The sequence below is a fragment of the Aethalodelphis obliquidens genome, unplaced genomic scaffold (assembly GCF_003676395.1).
Source record: "Aethalodelphis obliquidens isolate GAN/ISIS:26980383/991018 unplaced genomic scaffold, ASM367639v1 scaffold14, whole genome shotgun sequence".
Classification (NCBI taxonomy): Eukaryota; Metazoa; Chordata; class Mammalia; order Artiodactyla; family Delphinidae; genus Aethalodelphis; species Aethalodelphis obliquidens.
This window is the reverse complement of record NW_020837958.1, coordinates 38,499,124-38,519,827: the sequence shown is the minus strand read 5'-3', so window position 1 is coordinate 38,519,827 and position 20,704 is coordinate 38,499,124. Positions and strand designations below refer to the sequence as shown.

Genomic DNA, 20,704 nt, shown 5'->3' with positions numbered 1-20,704 from the left:
GAGGGTGTGTTGAGGGTCCAGGTTACTCAACCTGGCTGTTGTCCCCAGCTGTTCTGCCACTCCACATCCTGCAAGAGCCCAGGATGTCTTTGAGATGTTTAGCTGTAGTGCCTATCTCCAGGGAAGACCAGGCTTGAGCCACAGAGGAGTCACTCCACTCAGGTCCCTGAGGAGTGAACAAGTTCAGGCTAGCTTTTGGAACCAGGAAGTGGTTGGAGGAACCAAACAATAAGGGGGAAAGTGAGACAGACTCATAGATTCTACAATACCCCACCAAGTTTGAATGATCTTCAAAGACTATCTGCTTCAACAGCCCATTTGCATTTGAAATCCTTCCAAGACAATATTCCTGAAGACAGCTTCCTCTTAGCCAGACCCCAGGACGAATCTGGCAGGAGCAGCCAGTTTTTGTAGAGGGTGGGGGCTATGGAGTGGTGTGTTGGGAGCCTAGTAGTGTTGGCCTAACCCAGGCAGAGGGAATCAGGGAAGCCTTCCTAGAGCAAGTGGGGAGAGGGCAGACTTCTGAAAGACCCACAGACCCTGTTCTAAACTGTCAGGTCTCATTCTGGGACAGACTCCAAGACTCTAGGCTTGTAGCTCCAGGCTGGAGCTAGCACAGACTCTGCTCACACTCTTATCCTGGGGCTGACCTGCTGAATCCAACAGGTTCAAAAAGGAGGGAACTTAGTGGAAAGTATATGAACTGCGGAGCCATTAAGAACTGGTTCAGTGCTTCCCTGGTGGCGCAGTGGTTAAGAATCCCCCTGCCAATGCAGGAGACACAGGTTCGAGCCCTGGTCCGGGAAGATCCCACATGCCACGGAGCAACTAAGCCCGTGCGCCACAACTACTGAGCCTGCGCTCGAGAGCCCGCGAGCCACAACTACTGAGCCCGTGTGCCTAGAGCCCATGCTCTGCAACAAGAGAAGCCACCGCAATGAGAAGCCTGCACACAGCAACGAAGACCCAACGCAGCCAGAAAGAAAGAAAGAACTGGTTCAATTTCTTCTCTGTTTCTTGCTCAGTTTCTCACCACATACAAGTTCTATGTCCCTTCTTTCTCACTTTCTTGAGAGCTCTACTCCAAAATAGCTCTGACCTCAGCTTTTTCCTATATCAATTTGGACTACACTCATCCACCTGGAGCTGCTTTCTATGAAAACATCTGACTTTCCTCCTCTTTGATTTTGGCTGCACTCTCCCATCTGAACTGGGCCCCGTCTGTCTCCCTTTCTCCTCCAGAGCTGATCAGTAAACTTAGGAAAAATTACTTAACTTTGAAATCTTACATCCAAACAAAGTCATGGTCATTAACCTGAGCTGAGACTTTAGCAGTACTCCATAATTTTCCTTTCAGTTTTTAAATTGTCACCATTCTTCTCAAGCTATTTATCCAACCTGCCATCTTATTCTCCATAGCTAATTTGTTACTGTTCCTAACTTCACAGTGAGAAACAAAGGCCATCTCTAAGAGTCTTGCCCAGCCCATCTGCTCTCTTACCTGCTTCCACTCCTACAGCCACACCCTGCCAGAGAGACCATTCTAAAGCATGTGTGTTTCATGTCAACCCCATCTCCATCCTTTTAACCACTTCTTTGTTGGCTGCCCGTCACTTACAGCAAAAAATTCTGAATGCCATAGCAGAACCTGAGACACTTCAAGATTTTTAAAAAAATCTTTTTCAGCAGTTGTAGATTCATAAGAAGTTGTAAGACTTAATACAGAGATTCCATGTATCCTTCACTCAATTCCCCCAAAATTGATATCTTGCAAAACAATAGTACAATATCAAAATAAGGATATCGACATTGCTACAGTCATGATACTTAAAATTTCCATCATCACAAGGCTCCCTCATTTTTTTCTTTTATGGCCGCTCCCACTTCTCTCCTTCCCCATCCCCTTTTTAATCCCTAGCAATCACTAGTGTGTTCTTTATCTCTATAATTTTGTCAATGCAAGACTGTTATATAAATGAAGTGATACAGTATATAATCTTTTGGGATTTTTTCTCACTCAGCATAATTATCCGGAGATTTATCCAGCTTATTCCATGTATTAATAGTTCGTGCCTTTTTTAAATTGAAGCATAATTGATTTACAATATTGTATTAGTTTCAGATGTCTGACATAGTGATTCAATATTTTTATACATTACAAAATGATCACCATGATAAACCTAGTTACCATCTGTCACCATACAACGTTATTGCAGTATTACTGACTATATTCCCTATGCTGTACATGACATCCTCATGGCTTATTTATTTATTTATTTTTGCGGTACAGGGGCCTCTCACTGTTGTGGCCTCTCCCGTTACGGAACACAGGCTCTGGACTCGCAGGCTCAGCGGTCATGGCTCACGGGCCCAGCCGCTCCACGGAATGTGGGATTTTCCTGGACTGGGGCACGAACCCGTGTCCACTGCATCAGCAGGCGGACTCTCAACCACTGCGCCACCAGGGAAGCCCGGCTTACTTATTTTATAACTAGAAGTTTATACCTCTTAATCTCTCTTACTTATTTCACTCATCCCTCCACACCTCTCCACTCTGGCAAGCACCAGTTTGTTCTCTGTATATATGACTCTGTTTCTGCTTGTTTGTTTTGTTTTTTAGATTTCACATATAAGTGAAGTTATATAATTTTTGTCTTTTTCTGTATGACTATTTCACTTAGCATGATATCCTCCAGGTCCATCCATTTTATTGCAAATGGCAAGACTTCGTTTTTTTTTTATGGCTGAGTAATATTCCATTGTATATATATATACCACATCTTCTTTATCCATTCATTTATCAGTGGACACTTAGGCTGCTTCCATGTCTTGGTTATTGTAAATAATGCAACAATGAACATAGGGATGCATACATCTTTTCAAATTAGTGTTTTTGTTTTCTTCAGAATAAAAACACAGAAGTGGAATTGCTGGACCATTTGGTAATTTTAATTTTTTGAGTAACTCCCATACTGGCTGCACCAATTTACATTCCCACAAACAGTGCAAGAGGGTTCCCTTTTCTACACATCTTTGTCAACTGTTGTTATTTGTTGCTTTTGTTGATAGCCATTCTGACTGGTGTTAATTGGTGGCTCTTTGTGGTTTTGATTTGCTTTTCCCTGATTATTAGTGATGTTGAGCATCTTTTCATGTGTCTGTTGACCATCTGTATTTCTTTTTTTTTTTTGCAGTACGTGGGCCTCTCATTGTTGTGGCCTCTCCTGTTGCGGAGCACAGGCTCCGGACTCGCAGGCTCAGCGGCCATGGCTCACGGGCCCAGCCGCTCTGCGGCATGTGGGATCTTCCCGGACCGGGGCACGAACCCGCGTCCCCTGCATCGGCAGGCGGACTCTCAACCACTGCGCCACCGGGGAAGCCCCTGTACTTCTTTTGAAAACTGTTTATTCAGGTTCTCTGCCTATTTTTTAATAAGTTTGTTTGTTTGTTTTTATATTGAGTGTATGAGTTCTTTGTATATTTTTGGATATTAACCCATCATCAGTTACATCATTTGCAAATATCTTCTCACCATTAAGCAGGCTGCCTTTTGGGTTTGTTGATAGTTTCCTCTGACGTACAAAGGAAAGCTTTTTAGTTTGATGTAATTTTATTTGTTTATTTTTGCTTTTGTTACCCTTGACTGAAAAGACATATCCAAAAATTATTCCTAAGACTTATGTCAAAGAGTGTACTGCCTATGTTTCTTCTAGACATTTTATAGTTTTAGGTCTTACATTTAAGTCTTTAATCCATTTTGAGTTTATTTTTGTATATGGTGTGAGAAAGTAGTCCAGTATTATTCTTTTGCATACAGTTGTCCAGTTTTCCCAACACCATTTATTGAAGAGGCTGTCTTTTCTCCATTGTATAGTCTTCCCTCCTTTGTCATAGATTAATTGCCCATTTAAGTGTGGGTTTATTTCTGGGCTCTCTATTTTGTTCTATGGACTATGTGTCTGTTTTTGTGCTGGTACCATACTGTTTTGATTACTGTAGCTTTGTAGTGTAGTTTGAAATTAGGACGTGTGATACCGCCAGGTTTGTTCTTCTTTCTCAAGATTCTTTTAGTTATTGGGGGTCTTTTTTGTGTTTCCATACAAATTTTAGAATTATTTGTTCTAGTACTGTGAAAAATGCCACTGGCATTTTGATAGGAATTGTGTTGAATCTGTAAGTTGCCTTTGGTAGTATAGCCATTTTAACAATATTAATTCTTCCAATTCATGAACACATATATCTCCATTTGTTTGTCATTTTCAATTTCTTTCATCAGTCTTATAGTTTTCCAAGTAAAGGTCTGTTACTGTACTTCCTTGGTTAGATTTATTCCTAGGTTATTTTATTCTTTTTGATGTAATTGTAAGAGGGATTATTTCCTTAATTTCTGCTGGGACTCAGAGCATGGGGATTTTGTGTGTGCTCTTTAAGAGCAGAGTCTCTGTTTCCTACAGCCCTCTACCTCTCCCATATACAAATCCCACTGGCCTTCAAAGCCAGATGTTCCAGGGTTTCATCTTTCTGATACAAGACCCCTGAACTGGAGAGCCTGATGTAGGACTTAGATATTTTTTTTCTTCGGGAGAACCTCTATTGTGATTATCCTTCTGTTTGTGCATTGCCTTCCCAGGGATGTGAGTCTTGACTACACTGTCTCTGCCCCTCCTACCCATCTTATTGTGGTTTCTTCTTTATATCTTTAGCTGTGGAAAATCTTTTCTGCTAGTCTTCAGGTCATTCTCATAAATAGTTGCTCTGTAAATAGTTGTAATTTTGGTCTACCCATGGGAGGAATTAAGCTCAGGGTCTTCTTCCTAGTCCATCATCTTCAATAGTTTATTCTTTTTAAATGCTGAACAATATTGTAGGGCATGTTAAACTGTTTGCTTAACCATTCATCTGTTGAAGAACATATGTGTTGTTTCCAGTTTTTGGCTATTATTTTAAAGTTACTATAAACATTTGTGTACAAGCTTTCAGTGCAAATAATTCATTTCTCTGAGATCAATACCAGAGTGCAAATGCTCAGCCATATATCAGTTGCATGTTTAGTTTTTTTAGAAACTACCAAAATGTTTTTCAGAATGGCTGGCTATACCATTTCACATTTCATCAGCAATGAATTAAGTATCCAATTTCCCCACATCCTTGCTAGCATTTGATGTTTTCATATTTGTAAAAACAGTTAGCCATGCTAGCAGATGTGTATTGATATCTCACCATGGTTTTAATTTTCATTTCCTACTGGCTGATAACTTTGAACATCTTTTCATGTGTTTATTTGCATCTATGTATCTTTTCCCATGAAATATCACTTTATGTTTTTTGCCAATTTTTAATTAGAATTTTTTTCTAGTTGAATTTTAAGAGTTTTTTATATTCTAGATACTAGGCCTTTTTCGGATATATAATTTGCATACACATATTCTCACACTCCGTATAGTGTCTTTTTATCCTTTAACTGAGTCTTTGACATAACAGCAATTTTTATTTTTAGTGAAGCTTAATTTATCAGTTTTTCCTTAAATGAATTATGTTTTTGGTGTCAAGACTAAGAAGGCTTTGCCCTAAATCCTGAAGATTTTCTTTTATGTTTTTCTAAGAGTTTTACAGATTTATGCGTACATCTAAAAAGTTTTACGTTTAGGTCAGTGATTGACTTTGAGTTAATTTATGAATGTATTGAGATATAATTAACAAATAAAACTGCAATATATTTAAAATGTACAATGTGATGATTATATATACATATACATTGTGAAAGAATTGGATTCCCACCATTCAGTTAATTAATAAATTAACTCATACGAAATTTTTTTTTGCTGAGAACACTTAAGTTATACTTTCTTAGCAATTTTCAATTATACAATATAGTATTATTAACTACAGTCATCATGTTATACATTAGATCCTCAGAACTTACTCATCTTATAACTAAGAGTTTGTATTCTTTTACCAATGTTTCCCTATTTGCACCTCCCCTACCCCAGCCTCTGACAACCACCTTTCTACTCTCTGTTTCTTTGAGTTTGACTTTTTTTCATCTTGATTCCACATATAAGTGATAATGTGCCCTATTTGTCTATCTCTGTCTGAATTATTTCATTTAGCATAATTCCTTCCAGTTTCATCCATCTTGTCATAAATGTCAGGATTTCTTTCTTTTTAAAGGCTGAGTAACATTCCGTATATTTTATATATATATATATATATATATATATATATAATATGTATATGTAATATACATGTATATCACATTTTCTCTATCCAGTCATCCACTGACAGACACTTAGATTGTTTCCATACATTGGCTATTGTGAATAATGCTGCAATCAATATGGGAGTGCAGATATCTCTTTGAGGTAATGCTTGCTTATGGCATTTTTATTTTTAATTTCTTGAGTGATCTCCATACTGTTTTCCATAGTGGCTGCACCAATTTACAGTCCCACTAACAGTGCACTAATGTTCCTTTTTCTCTACATCCTTGCCAACACTTGTTATCTCTTTTCTTTCGGATAATATCTGACATACACTACAATATCCACTATTGTTTATTTTTGTATCCTCCTCATTTTTTTTTACAGAGCCTAGAACATTGTAAGTTATCCTCGAACGTTTAATGTTAAATGACATTAAAAAATAGGCATTGGGGGCTTCCCTGGTGGCGCAGTGGTTGAGAGTCCGCCTGCCAATGCAGGGGACACGGGTTCGTGCCCCGGTCCGGGAGGATCCCACATGCTGCGGAGCGGCTGGGCCCATGAGCCATGGCCGCTGAGCCTGCATTCTACAGGCCACAACAGTGAGAGGCCCGCGTACTACAAAAAAAAAAAAAAAAATAGGCATTGGGCATGAATTCTGGCATCAGTTGGGAGAATTCGTGGTGATCATCATTGGAAAGAATCTCAGATATGTTGATTCTGGTAATCTCTGGTCCTAAATGTGTATTGAGAGTAAATCTTTTCTTCTAATAATAAAAAAAGCCTGAGGAAATATCTATCCCCCAAAACAAAAAAACAAACTTATGTTCTGTCCTTATTTCTTGTCAGTCCAGTGTGGGATAAATGATGTGCCACTCAGAGATGGGGGCTACATGTAATTACTGGGGAGTGATGGGAGCTGTCCTGATTACAGGGCAACCTCAGACACTTTGGCTCTCATGGGGAATTGGCTACCTAAACTGGTGCTGTCCACTGTCCAGGCCAACATAAACATGGCTGGGAACAAGGCAGTGCTTTTATGGTCCTCAGTCCCTGGAGACCCTTTTTCACTGGGAAAGATACTCTCACTACAGTGAGCACTTGCCTGAGACCAAGAGGTCTCTCATGGAGGGGGCTGCCTGCGACTACCTCGACGAGTTGACTCAGCTCCCCAAGCACCCAGAGGCCCTCCTCCTGGAAGCCCTTCCAGGTCATTGGGAAACAAAATGCAAACACTCTCCCAGGACCCTGGTCTGTGTGAACAAGCAATAAGCAATGGTCATAACCCCCCTTTAGTTTGTCACCTTCTAGGATGCAATCACATTTTCCAGGGACAACTTTGAAAACTATGGCCTTTCTGTTGATCTTCCTCCTGTAGTGCATAAAATCAGTCATTTCAATCCAATTTGAATCCCATGTAAGTCCCACCTCCCCTATCTACTACATTCCCTTCCTTTATCCCATCTCCCAAATCTTAGTCCTGGTACTGGTATAAGAGAAAGAGAGGAAAAAAGCCCAGGTCCTAAACTCCAAGCTCCCAGGCTAATGTGATCAGATGAGTGTTTAAAAAAAATCTGTGTGCCTTGCTTGCCAAAGGCAGAAACCCACATTTCTATCCCCTCAATGTCCCTGAGAGGCAGGAATTATTATCCACCTCCTCCCTGATGATGATGATAATAATAAGTATTTATTGAGTTCATACTATGTATTAAATATTGCACTAAGCGTTGTGCTGGATAATTGCACATAATCCTCACAAAATCACTGAGTGGTCGATTCTATTATTGCTCCTAATAAACAGAAGAGGGAAACGAACCTCACAGGGAGTGAATTGACTTGACGAGTCAGAATGGTTTGCTCTCTCTGTTGGACGGGGCTTCCTTTCAGAGAGCCTGTGGATATCTCCTGTGTGGAAAAGCCTCAGTTTTTGAGAGAAGTTTTGATTTTTGGAAAGAGCTATAATTGGCAGAATCGGGGAGTAGGAGATCAAGTTGATAAATACTGTGTTTGGGTAAATAGCATGTGTGGCCTCAGGGAAGGGGGCTGTTTTTCTTATGTGGGTCAGAAAGCAGTTCCCAAGGAGACCCTGGAGAGCTTCAGACTTGCAGGACCTTTAGAATTGTTCCTGGCTTCTTAATGCTCAGAGCACGTAATATTTAGGATAGAGATGGGATTTAGAGTTTATCTAACTTAATCATCAAGTTTACAAACTTCGTTCAAAGAGATGTGATGTGATTTAGACAAGGTCACCACTTAGTGGCAGAAGAGGGGTTCTGAGCTCCTAAATCTCATCCCAAGGATCTGTCCTCCTCTCAATATGGGGATTAAGTATCTTCCTCTTTGGGATATTTTTTTAAAAAATCTTAATAATATATTTCCTTTAACCCAGTGTATCCAAAATGCAATCATTTCAATATGATCTTGTTATTAAATTGATGGTGATATGTTTTATATTCTTTCTTTGATAATTATTTATCATAGCAAAACATACATAAAATGTACCATTCTAACAAATTGTTTTAGGTGTACAATACAGTGAGATTAAGTATTTTCACATTGTTGTGCAACCATCAGCACTATCCATTTCTAGAACTTTTTCATCATCCCAAACTTAGTACCCATTAAACAATAACCCCTCATTCTCCCTTCTCCCTATCCCCTGGTAACCTCTATTCTACTTTCTGTCTCAATGAATTTTTAGTACCTTATATAATTGGAATCATACAATATTTGTCATTTTGTGTCTAGCTTGTTTCACTTAGCATCATGTTCTCAGGATTCATCCATGTTCTAGAACGTATCATTATTTTGTTCTTTTTTATGGCTGAATAATATTCCATTGTATGTATATACTAATTTTGTTTATCCATTCATATGTTGACTAACACTTGGGCTATTTCCACATTTTTGGCTATTGTGAATAGTGTTGCTATGAATATAAGATGTTTGACTACTTTTAAAAAAGTGAAAATCTTAGGGCAGAGGGAGGGGGAGGGGAGACAGCAATAGACTATGAATAAATTGTATTGCAGTGAACAGTGAGGAATTTGGGAGCATGAGATACACACTTTATTAAATTGTCATCCTCTTAGGTATATGGCAATAGCCAGGAGGGTATGATTCGAGGCAGAGTAATGCACAGGAAAATAAAAGAGGATGGAAGTTGTGAGGAGAGACATAGGTGGTTCAATCTCATAAAACGAGGCTCCTGACCTCATTATTTGGGGTGAGGCCTAATACCTGAATCTCCACTTTTGCAGAGCATGAGCACCCCTTCGTTTCCTTAGGGAAATCATCCAGTTCTTCCATTTTGTCTCTTTCTCTCAGCCCTGGTCTTTTTGCATTGATTAGCTGCAAGACTTTGAAGCCTATTCTACTGCCTCTGGGCAGGGACTCACAACTGGATGCTCACAGATACATATGCTAGGAAGACCCTTCTCCAGAAGAGAGGTTAAGAGTCCGAGGTTCCTTCCTCCTAAGAAAGAGCCCACAGGTTGGAGTCTCCCCCATGGTTTATCCACCCTAATCCCCCACCTGAGACTTGTTCGGTGAAACTACTGAGGGAACACATAGGCCCAATGATTGCCTTCAGATTTTAGCTTCTCATCAGACCTTCTCAACTATACAATGGGAATAGCCCATCTTGAGAAAAGATGCATTCAGATTTCTGCACTGGTGGGAAAGAAGACCAGGGAGCTTCTCACATCTCCAAATCTGAGTTTATGGGATTCTATAAACATGAAAGAAATAGGTGTTACACTTAGAAAAATTTTAAATAAAATTTATAATATCTTATACTTAAGTTGAAACTCAGACACTGGAAATGTTTGACAGATACAGAATACACTTAAAAAAAGGGAGACATGATTGAGAAGATATCTTCTCCCTTAATCTGGAAAGAAGCAGGCTGTAGAACAGGAAGGGTCACTGTAAAACATGAAGAGTAACCCAGATTTGTTGCTCACGACAAGGGCAGGGTTGCCACTCAATACAGATACAGTCATTCACCTCATAAGGCACACAGCAGAGAGAAAACAGGATTTACACAGGCTGAGGAAATGAATGGCAGATGTTAAACAGGAAGCAAGATAGCATGGATATTAAATAACTGTATTTGGTTATGAAATTTAATTTCAGATCATGGCACAGCACCCACAAGCTGTGTGACTTAGCTTTCTTGTTAATGTAAACCTCATTTCTTTCACTGGTAACAGGGGTCAAAAACAGTACCTACCACATAGGTAGAGATATTTCGTTAGAATAAATTTTCAAAAGTGAGATTACAGCATTAAAGCCTGTAACATTTATTTATTTATTGACCACTCCACATGGCATGTGGGATCTTTAGTTCCCTGACCAGGGATTGAACCTGTGCCCCCTGCAGTGGAAGCGCAGAGTCTTAACCACTGGACTGCCAGGGAATTCCCTAAAGCATGTAACTTTTAAAAAGTTCTTGCTATATTTTGCCAATTACACCATCAGCTGTGATGCTCGAGGATATGTGTTTCAACACAAACCCTTTCATTGTGAATTTTCATTAATAAAAACTGTAATTTAATCGGCAAAAATGTTACGTATTGTTTTACTATAGGGTTCTTGGATTACTAGTCAGAACAATTTTTCCTTCGTTTCAAAACCAATTGTACTTTTTGTCACTCTTCTTTATGTTCTTTTACTATTGATTTATTTTATTATTTAAGCCTTTTATATAATAAGGATGTCAATAGTATTTTTACCTGTGGAAAAGAATTATGGGAGCCTCAACAATTTCACCCCAAGCAGAGGAAGTGTTTGGAAGCCAACCAGAGAAAAGCACTGATGTGTTTATGGGCAACTGGGATTAAGCTAACATCAGGAAATCATTATATCAAGCCATTAAGGATAAAAGTGCCATGGTAAGGGTCACCTGCCTCCCACAGCCGGAAAGTCCTTGTCACAGCTGATCTTAAACACAGCTAGCACCCGCGTTCTGATCTGTTTGGTCTTGACACCATAAATAATGGGATTGATCACTGGAGGCAGAAGTAGATAGACATCACCCATGAGAACATGCACAGTGGGATCAAGGCTGTTTCCAAAGCGGTGCACCACTGAGAGGCCAATGAGAGGCACATAGAAGGCCAGTACCACACCAATGTGTGACACACAGGTTCCAAAGGCCTTGGCCCGTTCTGACTTGGAAGGCAGCTGCAGAACTGTTCGTAGAATCAGAAAATAGGACAAAGAGATGAACAGGGCATCCACACCCATGACCACCAGAATGGCGGTGAGACCATAGACCACATTGGGCAATGTGTCTGCATAGGCCAACTTCATTACATCCTGGTGCACACAATAGGAATGTGAGAGCACGTTGGATTGGCAGAAGGCTAGCCGTTTGATGAGCAGAGGCAATGGGATGAAAAAGAGGGATCCACGGGCCACGGCCACCATGCCAATCTGGGCTGTCACTCTATTGTTGAGCACTGCGGCATGGCGCAGTGGGTGGCAGATGGCTATATAACGGTCAAAAGCCATGGCCAGCAGGATGGTGGACTCAATGGCTGAGAGAGCATGAATAAAGAACATCTGGGTCATACAGGCGTCAAAGGTAATCTCCCGGGAATCAAACCACAAGAGGGCTAGGATCTTGGGCATGGTGGCTGTGGACAAGGCCAGGTCGATGGCTGCCAGCATGCAGAGAAAGAGGTACATGGGAACGTGCAGGCTGCGCTCCATCCTTACGATGAAGACCACGATGCAGTTTCCAAACACTGCCACGGCATACATAGAAAGCAGGGGGAAGCCGATCCAGAAATGAGCTTCTTCTAGTCCTGGGATACCAATAAGCACAAAGGTGGTATGTGTGAAGTTGCAGGCACTCATAGCTGGCACGGAGAAGGGGGCACTGGCGCAGGTGAGGTCACACTGGCAGCCTGCTAGCCTGTTAGGATAAGGAGCACAATCAGAGAGGCTGGCCCTGGAGACCTGGGAACTGAATGCACCTTAGCTCTCCCTCCGCTACTCTCTCTTTCTGCTTCTCCAAGTCATTTGGGCTCTCACATACGAAGGTTCTTTGAAGCCTCCTGCCAAAAGGGAAAGTGACAGCTCAAATTCATTTATCATTCACTACTCTCTAAGTCCATTTACACTTGTAAAAGGGAACCTGGAGATAACAATGCTTATCTCAAAATCTATCCTTCCCAAGTTCCCTGGATGACTCACCCTGGCCCATACCTTCACTGTCTGCATACTGGGCTGCCCTTTTCTCAGCTAGGTGTTAAGAGATACCTTACCTGGAAACTCTTCCTGAGAGGCTGTGTTTTCCTTTTACCCTTCCTTTCCCTACCCTTCCCTTCCCCTCCCTTCCCTTCAATCATTCATCTGTTCTGTAAGCATTTACTTATAGGACTTATTATATATGGAGGCTATTTGATAGATGCTGATGATACAGAGTCAAAGACACATCTTTTGCCCTTCAGATGCCCTGTCTAGGGTGAAAGATAGACAAGTAACCCAAATACTAGAATCTTGGGATAAGTGTAAGCAAAAGATGTGCATTTAATGCATGGGAGGGTGAAAGGCATGATCAGAGGAACCTTCCTGAAAAAAGATGGTCCTTCTGTTTAGTCTTGAAACATGAGTAAAAATTAAGCAGACAGAGAAGGGAATAAAAGGTGTTCCAAACAGTGGGAATAGGGAGGTTTTTGGTTTTGTTTTGTTTGCAAATCTTCAGGATTCCAGGTCCCCAGGTCTAAGGTCAGTGGAAGAGGAAAAAAACACAATTGTGATTAAAAAATAAAAACACAAAATAAAAACTAAGAAAAAAAGGCCAAAATCAATCTCTTAAGGTAACAAGGAAACTTATCTGGGGTCATCAAATGAAAGGCAGTAGCTCCCTCCAATGAATTCCTGGGAGATGGAGGTGCTGGCAGGATCCTAGCGGCCAGGCATGGTCTCTGCAAAGGCTCTTCTCTCTGTTCCTGGCTGATGGGTTCCTCCACACTTAAAAGCTGCCTCTAAGGCCACTCTCACTGCCACAAAGACAACTTGATTGAGTCCTAATACTCCTAGAGCTTTATCTTTCTTGGAACCTCTGCTGACCATTCATGTTAGGCGAGACATTTCTTTTTTTTTTTTTTTTTTATTCTTTTTTTTTTTTTTTAGATGTTGGGGGTAGGAGTTTATTAATTAATTAATTTTTGCTGTGTTGGGTCTTCATTTCTGTGCGAGGGCTTTCTCTGGTTGTGGCAAGCGGGGACCACTCTTCATCGCGGTGCGTGGGCCTCTCACTATTGCGGCCTCTCTTGTTGCGGAGCACGGGCTCCAGACGCGCCGGCTCAGTAGTTGTGGCTCACGGGCCTAGTTGCTCCGCGGCATGTGGGATCCTCCCAGACCAGGGCTCGAACCCGTGTCCCCTGCATTAGCAGGCAGATTCTCAACCACTGCGCCACCAGGGAAGCCGAGACATTTCTTTTTTAGGAAGCCCGGTGTTGCTCTGCCTCACCCTGTTCTCTGACCTATCATCAAACTGTCTCCCTGATAGGCTCCCTAGATGCCCTGGTATTTAGAGCTAATTGTCTCTAAAGAGCTAAGGGCTTAGCTTCAAGAAGATTTTCTGAATCTTGAGAATAAACTCTGCAGGTGTCTTCATCAGTGGTATTCAGGTTAACCTGTTCACCTCCCCCCAGGATTCTTCTTCACTCCTAACCTGGGTCCTTTCTGCTACTGGGACATGCCCTTCTATTTGGCCTTAAAAGAGAGAGTTTGGAAAACATGGGTCTTAGAATATAAAATGATAAAATGAAAACTAAAATTTTAAATTGGATTATCCTCATTTTGCATAAGCAAGGAAGAACAGATCCAAGGTTCAAAGGTCAGAAAATCCACACCTCTGTTTACTCTTTGTTCTTCTCCATTCTCAGAGCATGTGCCAAGATATTACAGCTACCTTCCTTGGCAAATATTAGATCCCAGATTTGGCCCACTCAGTTGCTGTCAGAGAATGAAAAGCCTTTTTCAGATGCAGATGCTTACAGGCATGGAGGGTAGCAAGGGGAGCACAGTAACACACTTCCCCTTTCTCAGGGCCTCTGAAGCTACTGCATCAGCACTGACAGACAGAAGGGTCACTGCTTGTCTCAGAGTCAGATACCTCCCTGACTCTTCTCTCTGCAGGGCCCCTTTTCTGCTTTGCTGGTAACAGCCTAAGACTTGGGGCCATCATCACATCTCCCCAGTTACCTATCCCAGAAGACCTCATGTTTCCCTCCTATGTGCTCTGGCCTTCTGCCTAAAGTGACCCCTGGCCAGACCCAGTTTCAGCTTCAGTTTGGGTCTGAATGTGGTTGTTGCATTTACTCTCACTAGCCTTTCTGGATGTCAGCTAATGCTCTGGAACATTTTGTCTTGGCCCATGAAGGTATGTGTGGGATGCAAGGGCTTCCCCTTCCCCTGCCATGAGACAGTTTGTGGGGCCTTCGAGGTCCCTCAGGATGGCAGGGACCTTGGTCTGCTTGACCCCAGTGAAGATGCACTCACTTGAATATGGTACAGTCCTGAATCTGACTTTTCCTTTCAAGCACAGGTTTATTTATAACTCTGCCCATGAAGCCCACGGGGACAGGCTAGGGGAATATAGACTGAGGGCCCAGACAGGGGACAATACCTCCATGGCCACTTGTGTGTCACTCCCACTGGCTTCCCACTGTTTCAGTCTGGTGGGTGGGAGGGCGATCACCAGGGACCTACCGCCTCTGCCATGACTCCCGCACTTACACATACAGGACTCTAGACAATCTATTTCCGCTCCTCCAAGAAACTCAAACTCCAGTTAGCCACAGTGGTTAATGCTTTTCCTCATCAGCTACTTTGCTAGACACAACGTGGGTATATAGTTAGGTCCCTGGGCTCTAGGAGTTCACAACCTCTTTACCGAGATGGGTACACAAAAATGTAGTCCCATAATTCAAAATAAGGTCGTGCACCTCCTGAGCTTTTCTTTTCCCAGCTTTTGTTTCAGTTGATGACACAGACCTTGAGGTAGGGAAGCCACTTTTCATTGCACCTGAGTCACAGATAAAGAATACATGACATAAAGCCTCTTTGCTTAGATCACATAGTTAATGAATTATAATATTGGCCTGAGAACAAGGTATTCTGACTCTTTATTCATTCACATTCAACAAATATTTATCAGGGACCTACAATGTAATAAGAAAAATAGATGCCACACACACAAATCCCCACCCTCATGCAGTATTCTGGTTAGGGGGACAGACAATAAATGGAGTTGATATAAAAAGTGAAATAGGATGTTAGGTAGTCTTATGGAGAAAAGTAAAGGGAAGAAGGGAGCAGATAAATATCAAGGGGGTAGTTGACATTTTAAATGAAGCTCCTGCACAACATTATGTGCAGAAGGCCACACATAATGAAAACATTTCAGAAGCCTGAGGGAGTGAGAAATATGTTTATGGAGATATTTGATGAAGACCATTCCAGGAAGAAGGAACAGAAACTGCAAGTAAAGTTCCTGAGAAGGGAAAGTATCTGGTAGGCCAGTGTTCCTGAGCAGAGGGAACCAGGGCAAGAATAGTAGGCAGATAGAATCAGGGAGGTAATGGGGAATTAGATAATATAGGGCCTTAAAGGACTTACAGGATTTTCACTTGGACTCTGGGTTCAGGTAACTGCAACAGTGGCCATGTATCCACCACTGTTCTGGCTTTTAGGGAAGTCTCCAATTCATGGTGAGCTGGTCCACTTGGGTCACAGATGACATTTACTCTGCAACACCCATTCCCCAAGTGTCCAGATTACACACTCACTTCCTAGGAATGGAAACTTACAAGTTTCTAGGATTGTTGGACAGTGGGGCTTTTCACATGTTAGTGGGTGGCAGGTGTGCTGGGGGAGAAACCTCTGTAGAAGTAGTGAGGACATCTTGACTGTCCAGTTCTTAAAACTGAAGCTCCCTCTCCTTCCCATGTTTAGGACTCTGGGTACCCCATCCTTCTTCTCTAGCCCAAGCCCCTCTTTCTTTCCCTCCTCCCTTTCTCCATGACCCATCTTACGTCACGTGTAGAAAAAACAAGCAAAAATCCAGTCTGTAAGTCCACAACATCTGCACTTTTTTACTTATGTCCAATAGTGACTAAGACATGGTCCCTGGTCTTGAGAAGTGGGCAGAGTCTGCTGTGGGGAGAATGGTTACAGTAGAGTCTAAAAAGGGATGTCAGGAGGAAGGTGCTGTAGGAGCACCTCAGAAGGACACCAGACAGACTTGAGAAGTCATGAAAACATCTCTGAAGGAAAGTCATTTCTATTCTAAGTCAGGAGAAGGGAGAGAGTGAGGGTGCTGTAGGTGGAGGTGACAGCTTGTGAAAAGACTTGAAAGCGAGATAGAGCAATCAGGGCTAAGGAAATGCAAGTTGTTTGTTGTGCCTGGAGCATAGAGAGGAAGCAATGAAACTTGAGTGGTAAATGGAGCCACTGCATCCAGAGATGTTATGATTTTTCTATCTGGCAGGCCTTGTTTTAGGGTCTGGAAGATAACATAAATGAAACAAAGAGTTCTTATTCTCAAAGAACTTACCTTGTAATGGGGAAATGAGACAAGAACTAAACAGGTATGTAATATGTTGGGGAGAGGGTGAAAGTGCTAGAAATTAAAACAAGGTAGGTAAGGAAGAGAGAGTAAATCAGGCAGGAATTGAGGGAGAGGTGTGTTGTCATTATTATTTTTTATAATATAAAGGGCCCTGTAGTAAGGGGACACATGAGCAGAGCCTGCATGGTAAGAGGCAGTAAGCCAAGGGGGCATCTGGAGGAAGAACATCCCGAGTAAGGAGAACTGCAAGTGCAAAGTCTGCAAGTGCAAAGTCTGAAGATGAAGCATGCTTGGTGAGTTTAAGGGAATATTTGGAGGCTAGTGTGGGTGTAGTAGAGTAAATAAAGGGGAGAGTAGTTGGAGATGAAGTTGAGATTATGGAGAGGAGCCAGAACACATAAATCCTTACAAGATATTATAATGACTGTGAATGTTCCCTGGGTAAGACAGGGGGCTTCTGGAACATGCTGTGCAGAGGAAGTGACATGATTTGTCTTGTGTATTAAAATAATCCATCTAACTACGGTGGGGATTAGTTTACTTTACTGTACTTTTACTTTATTTTACTGTACTATAAAGCAAAAGTGGATTAAAGGAAGATCCACCAGGAGATCCACCAAGTTCAAGATGATGATGACTTGGATCATGGGGGTAGCAGTTGAGGTAGTAGAAAGCAGTTGTACTCCAGATAACAACATCTGGAATACCTGGAAGAAAGAGTCGTCAGCATTTGCTAAAAGGTTGGATGTGGAATGGGAGAGACAGACAGGTATCAGGAATAACTCCAAGTGTTCTATCACAGCAACTTGAAAGGCAGAGTTTCTGAGTTATGGAAGACTGTGGTTAAGAATGTTTTTTCCTTGATGTGAATATTAGGATATGGTTTTGGACATGATGAGTCTAAGATGATTGTTAGATGTTCAAGTGAAGATAGTGATGCATAGGCAATTAGATATGAGTCTGGACTGTAGATATTAATTTGGGATTTGCCAGCATATAGATGGTATTTAAAGACATGATGCTAGATGAGATGACCAAAAATGAGAATATAACAAAGAATAAGACAGGTCTGAAAACAAAGTCCTGAGACATTCCAACATACAAAGATCAGGAAGATAAAGACTAGCAATAATTGAGACTAAAAATATTATTGTCAAATATGCTGAGGATTTTGACATCATCCTAATTATTTAGTAGCCGGTACTGTAGTCACTTAATAAATACCCTGTAGATTTGAATGACTACTTCTACTTCCTTGCTGGATCTGATACCAGCTATAGGGCCCACCATTAGTGAGTGACACCAATGTATTATTGAAATATGTACTTTAAAATTTCTAGAATTATTGGATATACCCAGCTTGGAAAAAATAATTAACTTGCTGGATTAAGCCATTACATAAAAATATGCTACAAGTTAAAACAATTCTAAGTAGATAACACAAGTTGTAATTCCTTTGCAATTCTAGTCACTTTTCAGTTTCTGCTGGGACAGAATGTTGACAGAGGGCAGAAAGAAATTTTAGAATATGCTTAGTTGGGGAAGAACATCAGGTAGAAATACATTTGTGAGGTTTGAAGATTTTGTTTCGGGCTTTTCTTCCATAAATTGGTTGAAAATTTCTAGAGAACAGAGTTTTGTTTTTTGTTTGTTTGACTAAATTATGTCCCCCAGTATAAGTTAATTAATTCATGTGTAAATGTATATTATCTTGTTTATATTATATATAATATACATAAATGTTTATATTATATATATAGTCTAGATATATAAATATATATATAGTTTATATTATATACAGCAATACAGCATTAAAGTTAAGAGTGGGGGGACCCTGGAGTCAGTTTGCATGTGGATGTGAAATATGGCTTTGTCACTTACTAGCTGTTTAAATAAGTTACTTAACATTTTTGTGCTTCAACTTTCCCATTGATAGTAAAAGTAACTACCTTGTAAATGTTTTGAATATAAAAATGCGTTAATATATGTAAAAAACAGAACTATGACTGGTCAAAGGAAATAATAAATGCTAGTTACAATTATTATTACAGTTAGAAAATACTACCTATTTCTCAAAAAGGAGTCACTTTTTCATACTGTGCCATTCTAACTGCCGTGAATGTTTAAAGTAAAAAGAGAAAGACTACTGGCAGGATAAACAAGCATAAGCAGGATAAACTCTTTAGAACAAACAGTGATCAGAGGAGAAATTCTAGACAGGCTCTTCATTCCTCCCATTCTTATGTCTCTTGTCTCCTCATTTGTAAAATACAGAGGTCAGTCAAGCTGATTTTCTAAATATATTTCATCTTTGATTTTAAATATTTGCACACTTAGCTTCAACAAACACCAGATTTACTTTTCTATTGATAATATGACCTGACACAGACTGTCTCTAGAATTCTATGATTCTGTGTGCCTTTGGAATGGAGAATTTTTATCACAGCTCTGCGTATCTGTTTGGTCTTCACACTATAGATGATGGGGTTCATGACTGGGGGGATCAGCAGGTAGGTGTTAGCAATCATAGTATGTACATAGGCTGGGCCTTGTTTCCCAAATCTGTGAACAAAGGAGAGACTGATCAATGGAATATAGAAAATAGCAATAGCCCCAGTATGGGAGATACAGGTGCTGAAGGCTTTCTTCCTCTCTTCTGGGGATGTGATGCTGAGGAAAGTCTTAATGATCAAAACATAAGAAAGGGGGATGAGAATTGAGTCCACACCAACAGTAGAGGTCATGGCAGTCAGCCCAGTTGCATTGTTGATCCTGGTGTCTGTGCATGAGAGCTTCATCACATGAGGGTGGAAGCAGTAAGAGTAGTGGAGCACGTGGCTGTGGCAGAAGGACAGTCTCATAAGAATTGCTACCATTGGTGTCAGTGTTAGTGTCCCCCTGAGCACAATTGTCACTCCAATTTGAATTATTCTGGAGTCAGTTAAAATGGTGGCATACCTGATGGGATTAGAGATGGCGACAAAACGATCAAAAGCCATGGCCAACAGCACTGACAATTCCATGACAGTGAAGAGTTTAACAAAGAACATCTGTGACAAGCAGGCAGTAAAGCTGATCTCCCTGGCATTGAACCAGAATATACCCAACATGGTGACCAGAGTGTATACGGACAAGCCAAGGTCAGTGGTAGACAACATGGAGAGGAAATAATACATGGGCTCATGAAGGCTGGGCTGAGTAACAATGGCAAATAGAATCAGGCTGTTTCCTGAGAGAGCTGTTACATAGAGAAAACAGAAGGGAGTGGAGATCCAGGTGTGGAAGGCTTCCAGCCCAGGAACACCAGTTAGCAGGAAAATAACGGAAGAGGATGTGATATTCTGGAAGTTTGACATGCTGGATTAAAAGTACGGAATTCCAAGATGAAATTCTGGAATAACCAAAAAAACCTACATTTAAAAAATTAATCCAATTACAAATAATTTTATTCAACCAAAAACTAACCACAGATGAATGTCTATATACTATGTTAAGTATGAATGGCTCATTTAGATTGATAAAATAATTGTAAGATTTCAACTGTTGTAGTAGGTACTCTTTTTTTTTTTTTTTTTTGTATTTTCCCCAGCCCATGATTTTTCTTCCCTGGGGCCCTTTGCTGGTAGCTAGGTTTATACTATGTGATCTTTTCCTCTAGCCAAAGATGCCTGAACTAAGAAAAGACGCTTTACCCAAGATTGGCCAATCATATTCCATCTTCTTTGGGATGTTTTTCTGTATAGTTGGCATCAGAGAAAAATAGATTGGGGCTTTGGAGCAGCAATATTACATTGGCCATGAGAACAGAAAGCAGTGAAGCTTACAGACAATTTGGGAAGCCAGAAAATATTGAGAAAGAGATACTTATAATGCAAAGCAACACATATGAAGTGATAATAAATGGCTTAGGCAT

At 40.9% G+C, this 20,704-nt stretch overlaps 2 protein-coding genes across 2 annotated transcripts; both read right to left on the bottom strand.

Annotated features, from left to right (window-relative positions):
• Window positions 1-11,004: 11,004 nt before the first annotated feature.
• On the bottom strand, window positions 11,005-12,108 carry LOC113625229 (olfactory receptor 51E2). The gene has a single exon (XM_027115711.1). The coding sequence runs from the start codon at window positions 12,063-12,065 to the stop codon at window positions 11,103-11,105; it is 963 nt and encodes a 320-aa protein (XP_026971512.1). The 5' UTR covers window positions 12,066-12,108; the 3' UTR covers window positions 11,005-11,102.
• Window positions 12,109-19,154: 7,046 nt separating this feature from the next.
• Window positions 19,155-20,147, bottom strand: LOC113624657 (olfactory receptor 51F2-like). Its single transcript, XM_027114551.1, has one exon. It carries the CDS (start codon window positions 20,145-20,147, stop codon window positions 19,155-19,157), a length of 993 nt encoding a protein of 330 aa, XP_026970352.1.
• Between the last annotated feature and the right edge of the window lie 557 nt (window positions 20,148-20,704).